This window comes from Sus scrofa, chromosome X (assembly GCF_054392235.1).
Source record: "Sus scrofa isolate SSC_HxYL_T2T_F1_AM1 chromosome X, Sscrofa_HxYL_maternal_Yorkshire_Landrace_v2.0, whole genome shotgun sequence".
In the NCBI taxonomy this organism is placed as follows: domain Eukaryota; kingdom Metazoa; phylum Chordata; class Mammalia; order Artiodactyla; family Suidae; genus Sus; species Sus scrofa.
Genome location: NC_139401.1, coordinates 49,664,260 through 49,679,575, shown reverse-complemented (window position 1 = coordinate 49,679,575; position 15,316 = coordinate 49,664,260). Strand labels below are relative to the sequence as shown.

At 40.9% G+C, this 15,316-nt stretch overlaps 1 protein-coding gene and 1 long non-coding RNA gene across 3 annotated transcripts in view; one reads left to right on the top strand and one right to left on the bottom strand.

The window, feature by feature from the left end:
- The first annotated feature begins 34 nt into the window (after positions 1-34).
- The window catches only part of LOC146394607 (uncharacterized), a 30,955-nt gene continuing 15,673 nt past the window's right edge, over positions 35-15,316 (top strand). Inside the window, exons 1-2 of the mRNA XM_085007992.1 lie at positions 35-132; positions 3,891-3,998. Of these exons, the coding sequence (XP_084864118.1) occupies positions 51-132; positions 3,891-3,998 (190 nt within the window). The 5' untranslated portion in view covers positions 35-50. The remainder of the gene's footprint in view (positions 133-3,890; positions 3,999-15,316) is intronic.
- LOC102157934 (uncharacterized) overlaps positions 2,349-15,316 on the bottom strand; it is a 24,951-nt gene continuing 11,983 nt past the window's right edge. Inside the window, exon 3 of one of the 2 annotated variants that reach the window (XR_309220.4) lies at positions 2,349-4,120. This is a non-coding gene — a long non-coding RNA (uncharacterized LOC102157934). Of the gene's footprint in view, positions 4,121-12,709; positions 12,841-15,316 lie in introns of those variants that run through there. The other variant, XR_014835483.1, reaches the window with a different exon arrangement.

Here is a 15,316-nt window from a genome sequence, read left to right as displayed (position 1 = left end):
CTGACGAGGTCCGGGAGCAGCCGGCTGGCTGGCTGGCCGACTGGGTGGGGATGCTGGCGTGGCGGCTGTGCTGCCAGGACAGTAGCAGGCCGGGGAATTCAGACTTCGGCCTTTCTGAGATGCTGGAGAGAGGCAAGCGTGGAGGTGGGGAGAGGTGGCCAAGAGGCTGCCGAGGGAGCAACTCACATAAGCTACAAGTGGAGAGGAGGCAGGGGTGGGGGATCTGCGGTCGGGGTCAGGGCAGAAAGGTCCGGTGGAAGTTTTTCAAAGCTTTGGCTCGGCGGGGAGACTTAATGCTCTGAGAGGTGGGATAGGCAACCTTATTTAGAATGGGTTCTGTGGGCATTTCCCCAGCAAGACCTGCAGGTGGATGGGGGTGGGATGGGGTGGGGCGGGGGCGGGGGCGGGGCAGGCAGAGCTGCCCATCTTCGAACAGCCCTTCTCAGGACCTCATCTCCGGGGCCACCTCTACTTTCTCTGGGCCAGTAGAGAGACACGCACCCATACTTAAGGCCACATTGCAGCACAGCGGAATGGGACAGGCAAGGAGAAAGTCTTGTAGGCAGAGGTTCGAAGGCAAGGAAAAAAATATTTCCATCCGGAATAAATTAAATTGGGACCAAATGATTCCATAGTGTTTCCCCTAATTTATGACATTCAAGAATTCCAATTTTCTTGATGTAAGCAATTTTATTTGTTTTCTTCCTCATTCATTGGTTTTACCCATTTCTTTCTTTCTTTTTTTTTTTCCGGCCACACCATAGCATGCAAAAGTTCCCTGGCCAGAGATTGAACTGGCACCACAGCTGTAACCAGAGCCACAGCAGTGAAAATGCTGGATCCTTAACCTGCTGAGCCATGAGGGAATTCCCAGATTCTTCCTTTTCTTTTTTCTTTTCTTTTCTTTCTCTCTCTCTTTTTACTTTTTAGGGCCACACTCGTGGCATATGGAAGTTCCCAGGCTAGGGGTTGAATTAGAGCTGTAGCTGCTTGCTACACCACAGCCAAAGCAACACCACATCTGAGCTGCATCTGCGAACTACACAGGAGCTCACGGCAATGCTGGATCCTTGACCCACTGAGCGAGGCCAGGGATTGAACCCACGTCTTCACGGATACTATGTCAGGTTCTTAACCTGCTGAACCACAATGGGAATTCTTCACCCCCCGCTTTTTTTTTTTTTTTGGTGGGGGTCTTCTAAGGGCCCACCATGACATATAGAAGTTCCTAGGCTAGGGGTCAAATCAGAGCTTCAGCTGCTGGCCTACACCACAGCTCTCAGCAACACTGGATCCTTAACACGCTGAGTGAGGCCAGGGATCAAACCTGCATCCTCATAGATACTATTCGGGTTTGTTACTGCTGAGCCATGATGGGAACTCTCCCTCACCCATTTCTTTTTTTTTTGTTTTTTTTTTTTGTCTTTTTGCCATTTCTTGGGCCGCTCCCGTGGCATATGGAGGTTCCCAGGCTAGGGGTCTAATCGGAGCCATAGCTGCCAGCCTAAGCCAGAGCCACAGCAACGTGGGATCCGAGCCGTGTCTGCGACCTACACCACAGCTCACAGCAACGCTGGATCCTTAACCCACTGAGCAAGGCCAGGGATCAAACCCGCAACCTCATGGTTCCTAGTCGGATTCGTTAACCACTGAGCCACGATGGGAACTCCCCTCACCCATTTCTTAAACTTAGCTGTATGCTAGGTCCAGTGGTGAGCACTGGCAATACAGGTGAATCTTTTTTTTTTTTTTTCCTTTTTAGGGCTGCACCTGCAGCATATGGAAGTTCCCAGGCTAGGGGTTGAATTGGAGCTGCAGCTGCCTGCCTGCCACAGCCACAGCAACTTGGGATCTGATCTGAGTCTGCCACCTATACTACAGCTCACGGCAATGCCGGATCCTCAAGGATACTAGTCTGGTTCTTAACCCAGTGAGCTACAAGGGGAGACTGGTGAGTCAGACTTACTCTCTGCCCTTAGTAAATGCTTGCTCCACAACCAAGCTGTGGTCCTGCAACCCACCTGCATCTGAACCTCCATAGAGTTTGGGATCCCCAGGGCTAACTCCTAGAAATACTAATTCGGGAGATTTGAGGAGTTCCCTTTGTGGCTCAGCAGAAACGAATCTGACTAGTATCCATGAGGATGCAGGCTAGATCCCTGGCCTTGATCAGTGGGTTAAGGATCTGGCGTTGCCATGAGCTGTGGTGTAGGTCATAGATGCGGCTATGATTTGGCATTACTGTGGCTGTAGGCTAGCGGCTACAGCTCCGGTTTGAGCCCTAGCTTGGGAACCTCTGCATGTCGCAGATGTGGCCCTAAAAAAAGAAAAAGAAAAAAGAAAAAAAGTCATATACAATAACATTTATTTCATAAGAAACTACACAGAAGCCATTAACAGAAGAATGATAAATTGTAGTATATTCACATAATTCTATACTACACATCGATGAGAAGAAATGCCCCCCAACTGCATACAACAATATGGATGGGTTCCACAAACATTATACTGAGGAGACTAACCAGATACAAAAGAACACATAGTGCATGGGTCCATTTATACAAAGGTCTAAAACAGGTGAAGCTAAATTATGGTGATAGAAGTCAGAATCTTGATCGCCTTTGGGGTCTGAGTAGGAGGCAGGGAAGACTTTCTGGAGTGCTAAGAATGTTCTGTTTCTTGGTTTCCGTGTTTATTAAATGTGCGGTTACTTAGTAACAGTATATTGAGAGCTGTACATTTATTCCTCCTTATGCCCTTTTCTTTATGTGTGTTAAACTTCAATTTAAAAAAGTTTTAAAAAATGAAATTGTAAAATAAGCAGTAAGAATGTTTCATTTTAACAGAAGACAAAGGTGGAGACTGAGAGCTGTGGGAGCTGGAAGATGCCATGGGTGGTGTGGGGAGAGGTGTTGATATCCAGGGTAAGTGAGGAAGAAGTGGAAGTGAGTTGGGAGAAGTTTAAGAGGCCACATAGTAGAGTTCCTGTTGTGGCTCAGTGGCTAACGAATCTGACTAGGAACCATGAGGTTGCAGTTTCGATCCCTGGCCTTGCTCAGTGGGTCAGGATCCGGCATTGCAGTGAGCTGTGGTGTAGGTCGCAGATGTGGCTCAGATCCCCCGTTGCTGTGGCTGTGGCATAGGCCAGCGGCTATAGCTCCGACTGGACCCCTAGCCTGGGAACCTCCATATGTCGTGGGAGCGGCCCCAGAAATGGCAAAAAGACAAAAAAAAAAAAAAAAAAAGAGGCCACGTAGTGTAGTGGCTAAGAGCACTGACTGCCTCCAGGCTGCTTGGGTTTGAAAACATGCCTCTTCCCTTCCTTGCACCTCAAGTTTCTTCTCTTCCTCCCTCCCTCCCTCCCTCTCTCCTTCCTTCATTTTTTTCTTTCTTTCTCTCTTTCTTTCTTTCTTTCTTTCTTTCTTTCTCTTTCTTATGCCTATGGCATGAGGAAGTTCCCACATCAGGGATCAAACCCGAGCCACAGAGTGACAACATCGAATCCTTAACCACTAGGTCACCAGGGAACTCCTTAAGGTCCTTAGCTATTAAATGAGGTAATAATAGTGCTTACAACATAGAGTTGGGAAGATAAATGAGGTAATATTTGTAAAGTGTTCATAATAAAGCCAAGGCATAAAATTACAGCCATGCACATTTTGATGAAATAAAAAATAGCGCCTAGGCAAGTGAAACAGCTTGTACAAAGGGTTGAGGGTCCCAGAAGGCAAGGTGAAATCGGAGCATGGTAGAAGCAATTTATTGTGGCCTGGATGAGGGATGCTCTTCCAGCATGAGCTACACACTGAATGCCAGGCTAAGGATCTCCGACTTTCTCTTGAACACAGAGATGTTGACCTGGGCTCCTGCTGTTCTTGATTTGCCCTTAGCCTCCAACCAATGTCCTTTTAAGGCCCTCTGGAGAAAGGATTGTTCTGGTGAGGTCGCTGGAGATGGCAGAGGAACAGCGATGAGGAAAGAAGGGCTTGCAAAAGAAGGTAAGAGAGGACAGCTGGACCCAAGCTCCCTTCCCTCCTCTCCCCCCTTTGCAGGGGGAAAAAAGAGTTCTCCAAAAAGGCACTTGTCTATGAGATAAATACATAGGATCCAACAGGCAGAGCTGTAGGGGAGAAGACAGGGTAAACTGAGTCATATACTTGTAGCCACAGTCCCCCATTTATTTTTTGGCCCCGCCCACAGCATGTGGAAGTTCCCTGGCAGGGATCAAACCTGCAGCAGTGACAATCCTTAACTGGTAGGCCATCAGGGAATGCCTGATTCTTTTGTTTTAAAAACAAAAAACTTCCGGGATTTCCCACTATAGCAAAACGGGATTGGTGGCATCTTGGGAGCTCTGGGACGCAGGTTCCATCCCTGGCCAGGTACCATGGGTTAAGGATCCGGTGTTGCTGCAGCTGCAGCTTAGGTCACAACTGCGGCTTGGATTTGATTCCTGGCCTGGGAACTCCATATGCTGCTGGGCGGCCAAAAAAGAAAAACAAAAACACCCCCACCACCACCACATTCTTATCATAAGGAATGTTCTACTTGGTGTCTAAACAGTTGGGAATGGTTTGGTACATTTCTCACTCATGTTTAACTGTCCTAGTTACTGAATGTAAACAAGGCTTTTATCCCAGGCTTGAATAAAAATGCTTCTTTCCAACTTATTCTGGGATTTGTCATAGCCCAGGGCCCCTTTCATTCTCTCAACAAACTTTAACTTTTTTATTATGAACATTTCAAACATATGAGAAGAGAGTAGGTAGCCTAAACACACACACACCATTAAGATTGGACAATGAATAAGATTCTGCCATATTTAAAGTATTCCATTTTTTTCTTTTATTGAAGTATTTAAAAGCAAATCCCAGACACTAAATCATATCCATATATACTTCAGTATGCATTTCTTAAAAAAAGGACATAATTAAATAAAACCATCATTCCATTATTACACTTAGGCATAGCAATAATTCCTTGGTAATGACTAATAATGAGCAAGTCCACAATCACTTAGTTGTCTTCATAATCAAATGTCTTTTTACAGTGGGTTTGTTCTAATCAGAACATATTTCATTGCTTAATACGTCTCTTGAGGGTCGCTTAATTTAGAGCAAGTCCTCTCTTCCCACTTTTTGTGTCATGCCCTTTACTTATTGCAGTAGAAGGACTCATCTTCTGAATTAGTCTGTTTGCTCTCTTGTGGTGTCATTTAACATGTTCTTTACTCTCCATTTTTCCTGGAGATAGAAGTTATTTCTGAGGGTTGTATTGCATTCAGATTATTTATTATTATTATTATTATTAACACTTCATAGGTGGTTCTGTGAGATTCCTATTTCATCATACCAGGAGGTGTACAATATCTGGTGGTCCTGCTTTTAATGATGTTAAGATTTATCGGTGGGTTAAGCCAGATCCTTCCATGAAAAATTTCCCCATCAACCTTTCCTTTAATGATTTCATCTATTGATGATAGTTGCCTGAATCAGTTATTTTATTAGGACTTGAAGAGTGACCATTTTTCTAAAATTCTATCACTTTTCTACGTTTATTAACTGGCATTTTTATGTAAGCAAAAACTTTCCTGGAGTTCCCATGTGGTGCAATGGGTTAAGGATCTGGCATTGTCACTGCAGTGGCTCAGGTCACTGCTGTGGCATGGGTTTGATCCCTGGCCTAGGAACTTCCACATGTGGGAGTGGCAATAAATACATAAATAAGTAAATAAATAAGTAAATAAATAAATAAATAAATAAATAAATAAATAAATAAATCCATCCAATTTTCCTTCATCAACTCAGGCTATTGTGTCACCCAAAATACAGAAAAGACAAGATAAAGATGTAATTCTGTCATTACAAATGCCAGGGTTTTTTGGCCATACCTGTGACTTGTGGAAGTTCCTGGGCCAGGGATCAAACCAGCACCACAGCAGCAACCCAAGGTGCTGCAGTGACAAGGCCGGATTCTTAACCCACTATGCCCTAAGGGAACTACACAAATGCCAATTTTAGAGTAAGGAATTGATGCCCTATGGTTCCAATGATTCAAATGAGGTTTTCGTTTAATCTTATCTTGTTTCCTCTTGTTTTTAGTGTCATTATTAACTTATAGTTTTTGTTTTATAAAAATGCATTTAGTGCTCAGTCCATTGCAATTATTTTATTTGATGTTCAAATTTTCCCTCATTTGGCCAGTGGGAACCCCTTCAAATTTGATTCTGTACATTTTCCACATAACATGAGTAAAACTTTGATAGTTTTCATGGTTTCTAGGGAAAAAAAGATATTTCAGGCTCATTCTAGACATTTCCTGCTCCATATCTGAAATCAGCCACTTTTTCAAGGAGTCCTGGTTCTTTTCAGTTGGGATGTTTTTAGACAAAAAAATAAGGGTACTAGGTGTGCACATTGATAGTGGGTGTCCCTGCTTCTAGGTATTTTCAATGAACAGAGCAAGACTTTTTTCTTTGAGAGAAACAAAAAAGTCATTGGATCATATTGATATTTCCAATTGAAAATTAGTGTTCCAGTGGTTATGCAATTTAAAAATATTATACTTCAAAAGTGGGAAAATCTTGGTTCCTAACAACATTTATATAATGGCTTCTTTGCAGTAAAGTAATAAAAACCAATATTTCTACCAGCAATTAGACCCTGTAAGAGGTCTAAGATTTCTTAGCAGTTCTATTTGTCCTTGGAATATATTCCATTAAGGGCATACATTCAAAACACGGTGTTCTAAAGTTGCTGGAAATAATATATTATCTTTGTAAGCTATGTCATGAATGTGATATAGTTAGGGCTTTTCATTCCAGTTTATTTTCCAGTTTTTAGGGATTGCTTTAAATTTTTAACTGAATTTAAATTTTTGAATAGGTAAAAACATTTTTATGTTTCCAACATATAGTCTAAACTACATAACTTCCATCCTCCCTACATCCTGTTACACCCTCTCCCTCATAGATCACTTTTTAAAACTTGTTTTTGGTTTATCCTTCCAATACTGCTTTTTGAAAATATAAGTATCTACTTAAATGCTTATATATGTACCTATGTATATTTATAGATCATATTTATACTTTGCATGCCCCCCTTTCTTGTGCAAGGGTATTGACTGGATATGCTGTTTTACGCCTTATGGAAGCTCCCACTGAATGCTTATTATATTCCTGGCACTGTGCTGAGGTATTCAGGCACGAGTGATCCCACTTATCACCATGTTCTAGTGTATTTTTTCGGTATTACAGTTAATTAGAGCTGTTGCTCTTATCTCTGTCTCTCAGGAGACAGTGCTCCTGGGTGCTGCCTCAGTGCGACTTATTTATCTCCCACTATCTTGCAGCAAGCACTGACAGTGACAAACACTTGTCCTTCAGCATGTCAAAAGAATAAACATATTTTTAATTACACAGGTGATGCATGAGAACATGCACACTCGTGAGATGCTCAAACAACACAGAAGTATATGGAACAATAAGCCATGGTTTGCTCGCTCTCTCAATCTCACTGCACTTGGCTGAAACAATTATTCCTACGGTGGTTGCCAAATGGTGATTTTCTAATTCTATTTTTCCTTCTACGTTTATTTGTTCACATTCTACAATGAGGAATAGCTGTCTTTTTTCCTTCCTTCCTTTATTCATTCATTTAGTTTTGTGATATGGTTTGTGAATTCTTATTTTACCCAATGGTTCATAAACGGCTACACTTTTGTTTATTTTGATTCCCAAATTGTCCTAGAATTTGACAAGGGGAGTCCTTTCAAGCTTGCTTTTGTGTCCTTTTGATATGCCTATCATCTTTTGAGCCTTTACTTACTTTCTGGAACATCAAGATGCTCCAGACGCGTCTTGTACTTTTCCTGCCCCAGCTCTGGAACCAGCCATTTCTCCAAGAATCCAGCCTTGGTTCCTTCCGGTAGAGATACCAAGATAGGGGCACTTAGTGTGTGACCATTGCTGCAACTAGGGGTCATTGCTTCTAGTCCATCTCAGTGGACAGAGCTGGTGTATACGTATATAGTTTTAAACACATAAACATGTCTATCTATCTAGCTATCCATCCATCCATCCATCTACCTGTCTATCTATCCATCTAACTATGAAATCTCTGTGTCATCTTAAAATCCTGAATTCATAATGGTATTCCAATTCTAATCTCAAACCACAAGATTCATTCTGGCCTCCCCACCCTTTTCTGCATTTCTAATTCCCTTCTCTGACAGTGAGAAATCTGTTTCTCATTATCCACAATATATTTACTTATTTGCTCAATCAATATGCATGTAGTAGTTTCAGAACAGCCAACCTACTACTGTGAAAAATAAAGCTACTAACTTAGGTTTAATATTTGTTTATAATTTTTTTCTCCTTTACTGTAGTTATGTTATTCATTTGAAATAGACTCATTTGTTCATATTTGTATTTCATTTTCTTTCTCCCCCATACTTGTTGACTGATTGACTATATAAAACATTAACATGATTTTTTAAAATTGAAGTATAGTTGATTTACAATGTTGTATTAGTTTTAGGTGCATGGCAAGGTGACAGTTATACATGTATACATTCTTTTTCAGATTATTTTCCATTATAGGTTATTATGAGATATTGAGTATAGTTCCCTGTGCTATACAGTTGGTCCTTATTGTTTATCTATTATATATACAGTAGAGGGCATCTGTTAATACTAAACTCCCAATTTATCCCTTCTCCTTTTCCCCCTTTGGTAACCATAAGTTTGTTTTCTGTGTCTGTGCGTCTATTTCTGTTTTGTAATTTCTTTTTTATCATTTTTTAGATTCCACATATAAGTGATATCATACAGCATTTGTCTTTCTCTGTCTGGCTTGCTTTATTTAGTATGATCATCTCTAGGTCCACCTATGTTGCCACAAATGGCATTATTTCATTCCTTTTTGTGGCTGAGTAGTATTCCATTGTATATATATGTACCACATCTTCTTTATCCATTCATCTCAGTGGACATGTAGGTTGCTCCCATGTCTTGGCTATTGTAAATAGTGCTGCTATGAACATTGGGGTGCATTTTCGAAATAGAGGGGTTTTTTGTTTTTGTTTTTGCTTTTTAGGGCTGCACCCTCGGCATATGGAGGTTCCCAGGCTAGGGGTCCAATCGGAGCTACAGCTGCCGGCCTATGCCACAGCCACAGCAACGCCAGATCTGAGCCATGTCTGTGACCTACACCACAGCTCACAGCAATGCCAGATCCTTAACCCACTGATCAAGGCCAGGGATTGAACCCGAAACCTCATGGTTCCTAGTGGGATTCGTTTCCACTGTGCCATGACAGGAACTCATCGAATTAGAGTTTTCATCCTTTCTGGATATATGCCCAAGAGTAGGATTGCTGGATGATACGGTAACTCCATTTTTAGTTTTTTAAGGAACCTCCATGCTGTTATCCATAATGGCTGCACCAATTTACATTCCTACCAACAGTGTAGGAGGGTAACATGATTTTAAAAGTCAAAACCATACAAAAAATTATACCCAGAGAAATGTCACTCTCCCATGCCCTGTACCTTATTTGCATCCTCCTTCCCATCCTTTTCACCCTATTACCTTTTCACCCTATTATCCTATGAGAAAGAGAGGGGGATATATATATATATAGATTCCAGTCCAGGCAGGGGGAGAACACGGTGAGGAGCCAGGAACTTCTACCATTTTGGGAAGTCTGGGTCAGAGGGCACTGCATTTAGTGGTGGAGGGGGGAAAATAAAGTTGTAGAGTAAATTAGTGAGGCAAAGAATATGTCACACAGAAATCCTAGGGTGCTGGGTTAAGAAGATGAGACTTTATCCCTTAGGGGACTGGGACACTAAGGAAATTTTTTTCTCTTCTCCTCCTCCTCCTTCATTTCCTCTTTACTTTTCAAGAAAGGGGATCATAAGGCCTATTTTGCAGTTTAGAAGGATTCCTCCAACAGTGGGCAGGGAAGATGGATTGGCTGGGGGATAAGAGCAAGAGTCAGGGAGGCCTGTGAAGAAGCTACAGCAACATTCAGGGAATGATATATTTTGGTGGTTATGCTTGGAAGTCCCAGAGTCAGACTTCCAAATTTTCACCAGCCCAGTTCTCTCTTCTTCTCCTTCCCTTCTTCTTCTTCCTCCTCCTCCTTCTTCTTCCTGTGCCTGCAGCATGCAGAAGTACCTGAGCCAGGGATTAAATCTGAGCCATGGCCATGACAATACCGAATCCTCAACCATTAGGCTACCAAGTAACTTCTTCAGTTTTCCCTTCTGATCTCCAGTTTCTCATATCCAGCTTTCTAGTAGGCATCTCCACTTGAGAGTCTAATAGGCATTCTCAGACTCAACAAAACCAAAACCAAAACTAAACTCCTGACTTTACCCCTAAACCCAGCTCCTCCTGCAGTCTTTCTCTTACCATGTTGGCAATTCCATCCTTCTGGTTGCTCTGGACTCATTCTTAGAGATATTCTTCACTCCTCCCTCTCTTTCACATCCCACATCCTGAAGTCTAATAATCTATTCGTTTGCACTTTCTAGATTTCATATGAATGTAATCATACAGTATGTTTTCTTCTCTTTCTTTTATTTTGGTCTGGCTTCTTTCACTCAGCATAATTAGTTTGAGATCATCTTTTTGGTTGTGTGTCAATAGTCCATTCCTTTTAGTGCTGAGTAGTATTCCATTGTATTTATATACCACAGTTTCTTTATTCACTCACCTGTTGATGGATATTTGGTTTGTTTCCACTTGTGTCTATTATAATAATTAAAGCTGCTATGAACATTTGCGCACACATCTTTGTATGGACATATGCTTTCTTTTCTCTTGGGTAAATACACAGGAATGGGAAGTCTAGATCATATGGTAGGTATATGTTTAACATTGTAAGATACTGCTAGATCTGTTTTCCAAAGTAGCTGTACCATTTCATTCCTACCAGCAGTGTATAAGAATTCCAGTTCCTTCATATCCTTGCCAAAACTTGGAATGTTCAGTCTTTTAAATTTTAGCCATTTTAATAAGTGTATGGTAGCATCTAATGATGGCTTTAATTTGCATTTCCCTAATGACCAATGCTATTGCACATGTTTTCATGTGCTTATTTCTCATCTGCGTATTTTTTTTAGTGAAGTATCTGTTCAGATCTTTTGTCCATTAAAAAATTGGGTTGTTTGATTTCTTATTACTGAGTTTTCAGAGTTCTTTACATATTCTGAATACAAGATCTTTATCAACTTTTTTTTTTTTTTTACCACACCCTCAGCGTACGGAAGTTCCTGGGCCAGGGATCAAACCTGCGCCATAGCAGTGACCCAGCCACAGCAGTGACACTGTGGGTTCCTTAACCCACTGAGCCACCAGGGAACTCCACAATCCTTTATCAGATATATGCTCTACAAAAATTTTTCTTCCATTCTGTGGCTTGCCTTTTAATTTTCATAGCAGCCTCTTTTTGAAGAAAAAATTTCTAGTTTTGATAAAGTCCAAGTTATCAATGCTTCTTTTATATCCATGCTTTTTGAATCCTAGTTAGGAAATACCTGCCAACCCAAAGGTGATTAAGGTTTCCTTCCGGAGTTCCTGTCATGGTGCAGTGGAAACGAATCCAACTAGGAACCATGAGGTTGCGGGTTCGATCCCTGGCCTTGATCAGTTAAGGATCCCGCATTGCTGTGAGCTGCGGTGTAGGTCACAGATGTGGCTCAGATCTGATGTTGCTGTGGCTGTGGTGTAGGCTGGCAGCTGTAGCTCCGATTGGACCCCTAGCCTGGGAACTTCCATATGCCATAGGTGTGGTCCTAAAAAGCAAAAAAAAAAAAGGTTTCCTTCTAACTTTTCTTTAATAAATTTTGGTAATTTTCAGTTTTACATCTAGGCCTATGATCCATCTTGCATTAATTTTTGTACATGTTTTGAGGCAGTGTTCAAAATTCAAATTTTTTTTTCATATGGCTATTCAATTGTTCCAGCACCATTTATTGAAAATATTATTCTTTCCCTTATTGAATTGCATTTATACCTTTGCTAAAAATCAATTAGTCATTTATGTATGGGCTTATTTCTTGACTCTCTTCTTTTTCACTGATCTTTACTCCAATACCACTTTGTCTTGATTACTGCAGCCTGAAACCAAGTAGTGTAAGTCCTCTAACTTTGTTCTTTTTAAACATTATTTTGGCTATTCTAGGTCCTTTGCATTTCCATATACATTTTAGAATTGGCTTGTCAATGTATGCACCTTAGCAATATTGAGTCTTCCAGTCTGTGAACATAGGATATTTTTTCTTTTATTTAGATCTTTTATTGCTCTTAGTAATGTTTTGTAATGCACAGCATGCAGGATTTGCACATCTTTCATCAGATTATTCCTAAGTATTTTATATATTGTGATGCTATTATAAATGATATTTTGATTTCAAATTCCAATTGTTAATGCTAGTTTATAGAAATACATTTGGTTTTGAATATTGACCTTTTATCCTGCAACCTTGCTAAACTCATTTAGTAGTTTTTTTGGTATGTTTCTTAGGATTCTCTATAGACAATAATGTTATATGCAAAAAAGATAGATTTATTTCTTTCTATACAATCTGGTATGTTTTATTTCTTTTTCTTACTATACTGCAAGGGCTAGAACCTCCAGTACAATGTTGAATAGAAGTAGGGTCAGACCTTCTTGTCTTGTTGCTGATCTTAAAGAGAAAGCATTCAGTTTTTCCTCCATAGGGTGTGATGTTAGCTGTAGGTTTTTCAAAGATGCTCAACATAAGTAATCATCAGGGAAATGCAAATCAAAACCACCAGGAGATATCACCTCACACCTGTTAGGATGTCTATTATAAAAAGAAAAAAAAAAGACATATTATAAAAAGAAAAAAAAGACCTGTTGGCGAAGATGTGGAAAAAGGGGAACACTTGTACACTGTTGATGGGAGTGTAAACTGGTGCAGCCACTATGGGAAAGAGTATGGAGTTTCCTCAAGAAATTAAAAATAGAACTACAGGAATTTCTGTTGTGGTGCAGTGGAAACGAATCTGACTAGTATCAATGAGGATGCGGGTTTGATCCCTGGCCTTGCTCAGTGGGTCAGGGATCTGGCTTTGCAGTGAGCTCTGGTGTAGGTCACAGGCACAGCTTAGATCCCGCGCTGCTGTGGCTGTGGCCAGCAGCTGTAGCTCACATTCGACCCCTAGCCTGGGAACTTCCATATGCCAAGGGTGCAGCCCTAAAAAGCAAAAAAAAAAAAAAAAAAACAAAAAAAAAAAAAACAACAAAAAAAGAACTACCATATGATCCAGCAATCCTACTATGGAGTATGTATTCAGAGGAAATGAAATCACTGTCTCAAAGAGATAATCTGTACACTCATGTCAATGAAACATTATTCACAATAGCCAAGGTATGGAAACAACTTATCTGTCAACAGATGAATGAATAAAGAAAATGTGGTATTTTCATACTCACACAGGAATATTATTCAGCTTTAAAAATAAGGAAATTCTGGGAGTTGCCATCGTGGCTCAGTGGTTAACGAATCCGACAAGGAACCATGAGGTTGCGGGTTTGATACCTGGCCTTGCTCAGTGGGTTAAGGATCTGGAGTTGCCGTGACCTGTAATGTAGGTCGAAGATGCAGCTCGGATCCAGAGTTGCTGTGGCTGTGGTGTAGGCTGGCAGCTACAGCTCCGATTAGACCCCTAACCTGGGAATCTGGCAAGTGCAGCCCTGGAAAAGATAAAAAAAAAAAAAAAAAGAAAAGGAAATTCTGCCATTCGCGACAACATGGATAAACTTTGAAGGCATGGTGGATGGTATCACTTACATGTGTAATTTTTTTTTTTAAGTTAAATTCATCAACAGAGAGTAGAATGGTGATTGCTAGGGAGAGGCTGGTAAAAGGGTACAAACTTTCAGTTATAAGATGAATAAGGTCTGAGGAGCTAATGTATAACATGGTCACTATAGCTGATAATTCTGCATTATATAATAGAAATTTGCTAGGAGCGTGGAAGTTAAATGTTCTCACAAAAAAACCCACAACCCAAAAAAGTTAATATGTGAGGTGATGGATGTGATGGTGGGGATACTTTCATAATGTACACATATAGAACTATGTTTTACACTTTATTTTTATTATCATATTCTTTGCTTTTGTGGGCTGCACCTTTGGCATATGGAAGTTCCCAGGCTAGGGGGCAAATTGGAGCTGCAGCTGCCAGCTACAGCCACAGCAACACTGGATCTGAGCAGCCTCTGTGACCTACACCACAGCTCACAGCAATGCTGGATCCTTAACCCACTGAGCGAGGCCAGGGATCGAACCTGCATCCTCATGATGCTAGTCGGGTTTGTTACCGCTTAGTCACAACAGGAACTCCATGTTTTACACTTTAAATATATTACAATTTCATTTGTCAATTATACCTCAATAAAGCTGAAAATTTTTCTATTCCCATTTTTTATTTCTTCTTTGACACAACATTTAGTAGTGTTATGTTTCCAAATATTTGCATATTTTGCGAATACCTTGAAATTTTTATCTCTAATTTAATTCCATTGTGTTGAGAGAAAATACTCTGTATTATTTGAATCTTTTAAGTTTATGGAGATTTGTTTCATGGTCCAGAATATGGTTGCATTTGTTTCCCAAGCCTGCCATAAAAAATTACCACAGCTTGATGGCTTAAAACAACAGAAATTTATTCTCTCACATTATAGAGGGCAGAAGTCTGAAATCAAGGGGTAGGCAGGATTGGTTCCTTTTGGAGATTCTAAGGGAGAATCTGTTCCATGCTTCTCTCCAGCTTCTGGTACCTCCTGGCAATCCTTGGCATTCCTTGGCATTCCTTCCAGCCTTTGTCTCTGCCTTTGCAATGCCTTCCTCTCTGTGTCTCAAATCTCTCTCTGCCTTTCTTTTATAAGGGTGCCTGTCATTGCATTTAGGGTATACCCAAAATTCAGCATGATCTCATCTTTCATCTTGAGATCTTTAACTTAATTACATCTTCAAAGACCTTCTTTTCAAATAAGGCCATGTTCACAAGTTCTGGCGGTTAGGATTTGGACATCTTTTTAGAGGCCATTATTAAACCCAGTACTATGGCCTATCTTGGCTGTGTGCACTTGAAAAGAATGTCTACTCAGAGTTCCCATTGTGGCTCAGTGGTTAACGAATCTGACTAGGAACCATGAGGTTGTGGGTTCGATCCCTGGCCTCACTCAGTGGGTTAAGGATCCAGCTTTGCTGTGAGCTGTGGTGTGGGCCGCTGGCTGCAGCTCCGATTGGACCCCTAGCCTGGGAACCTCCA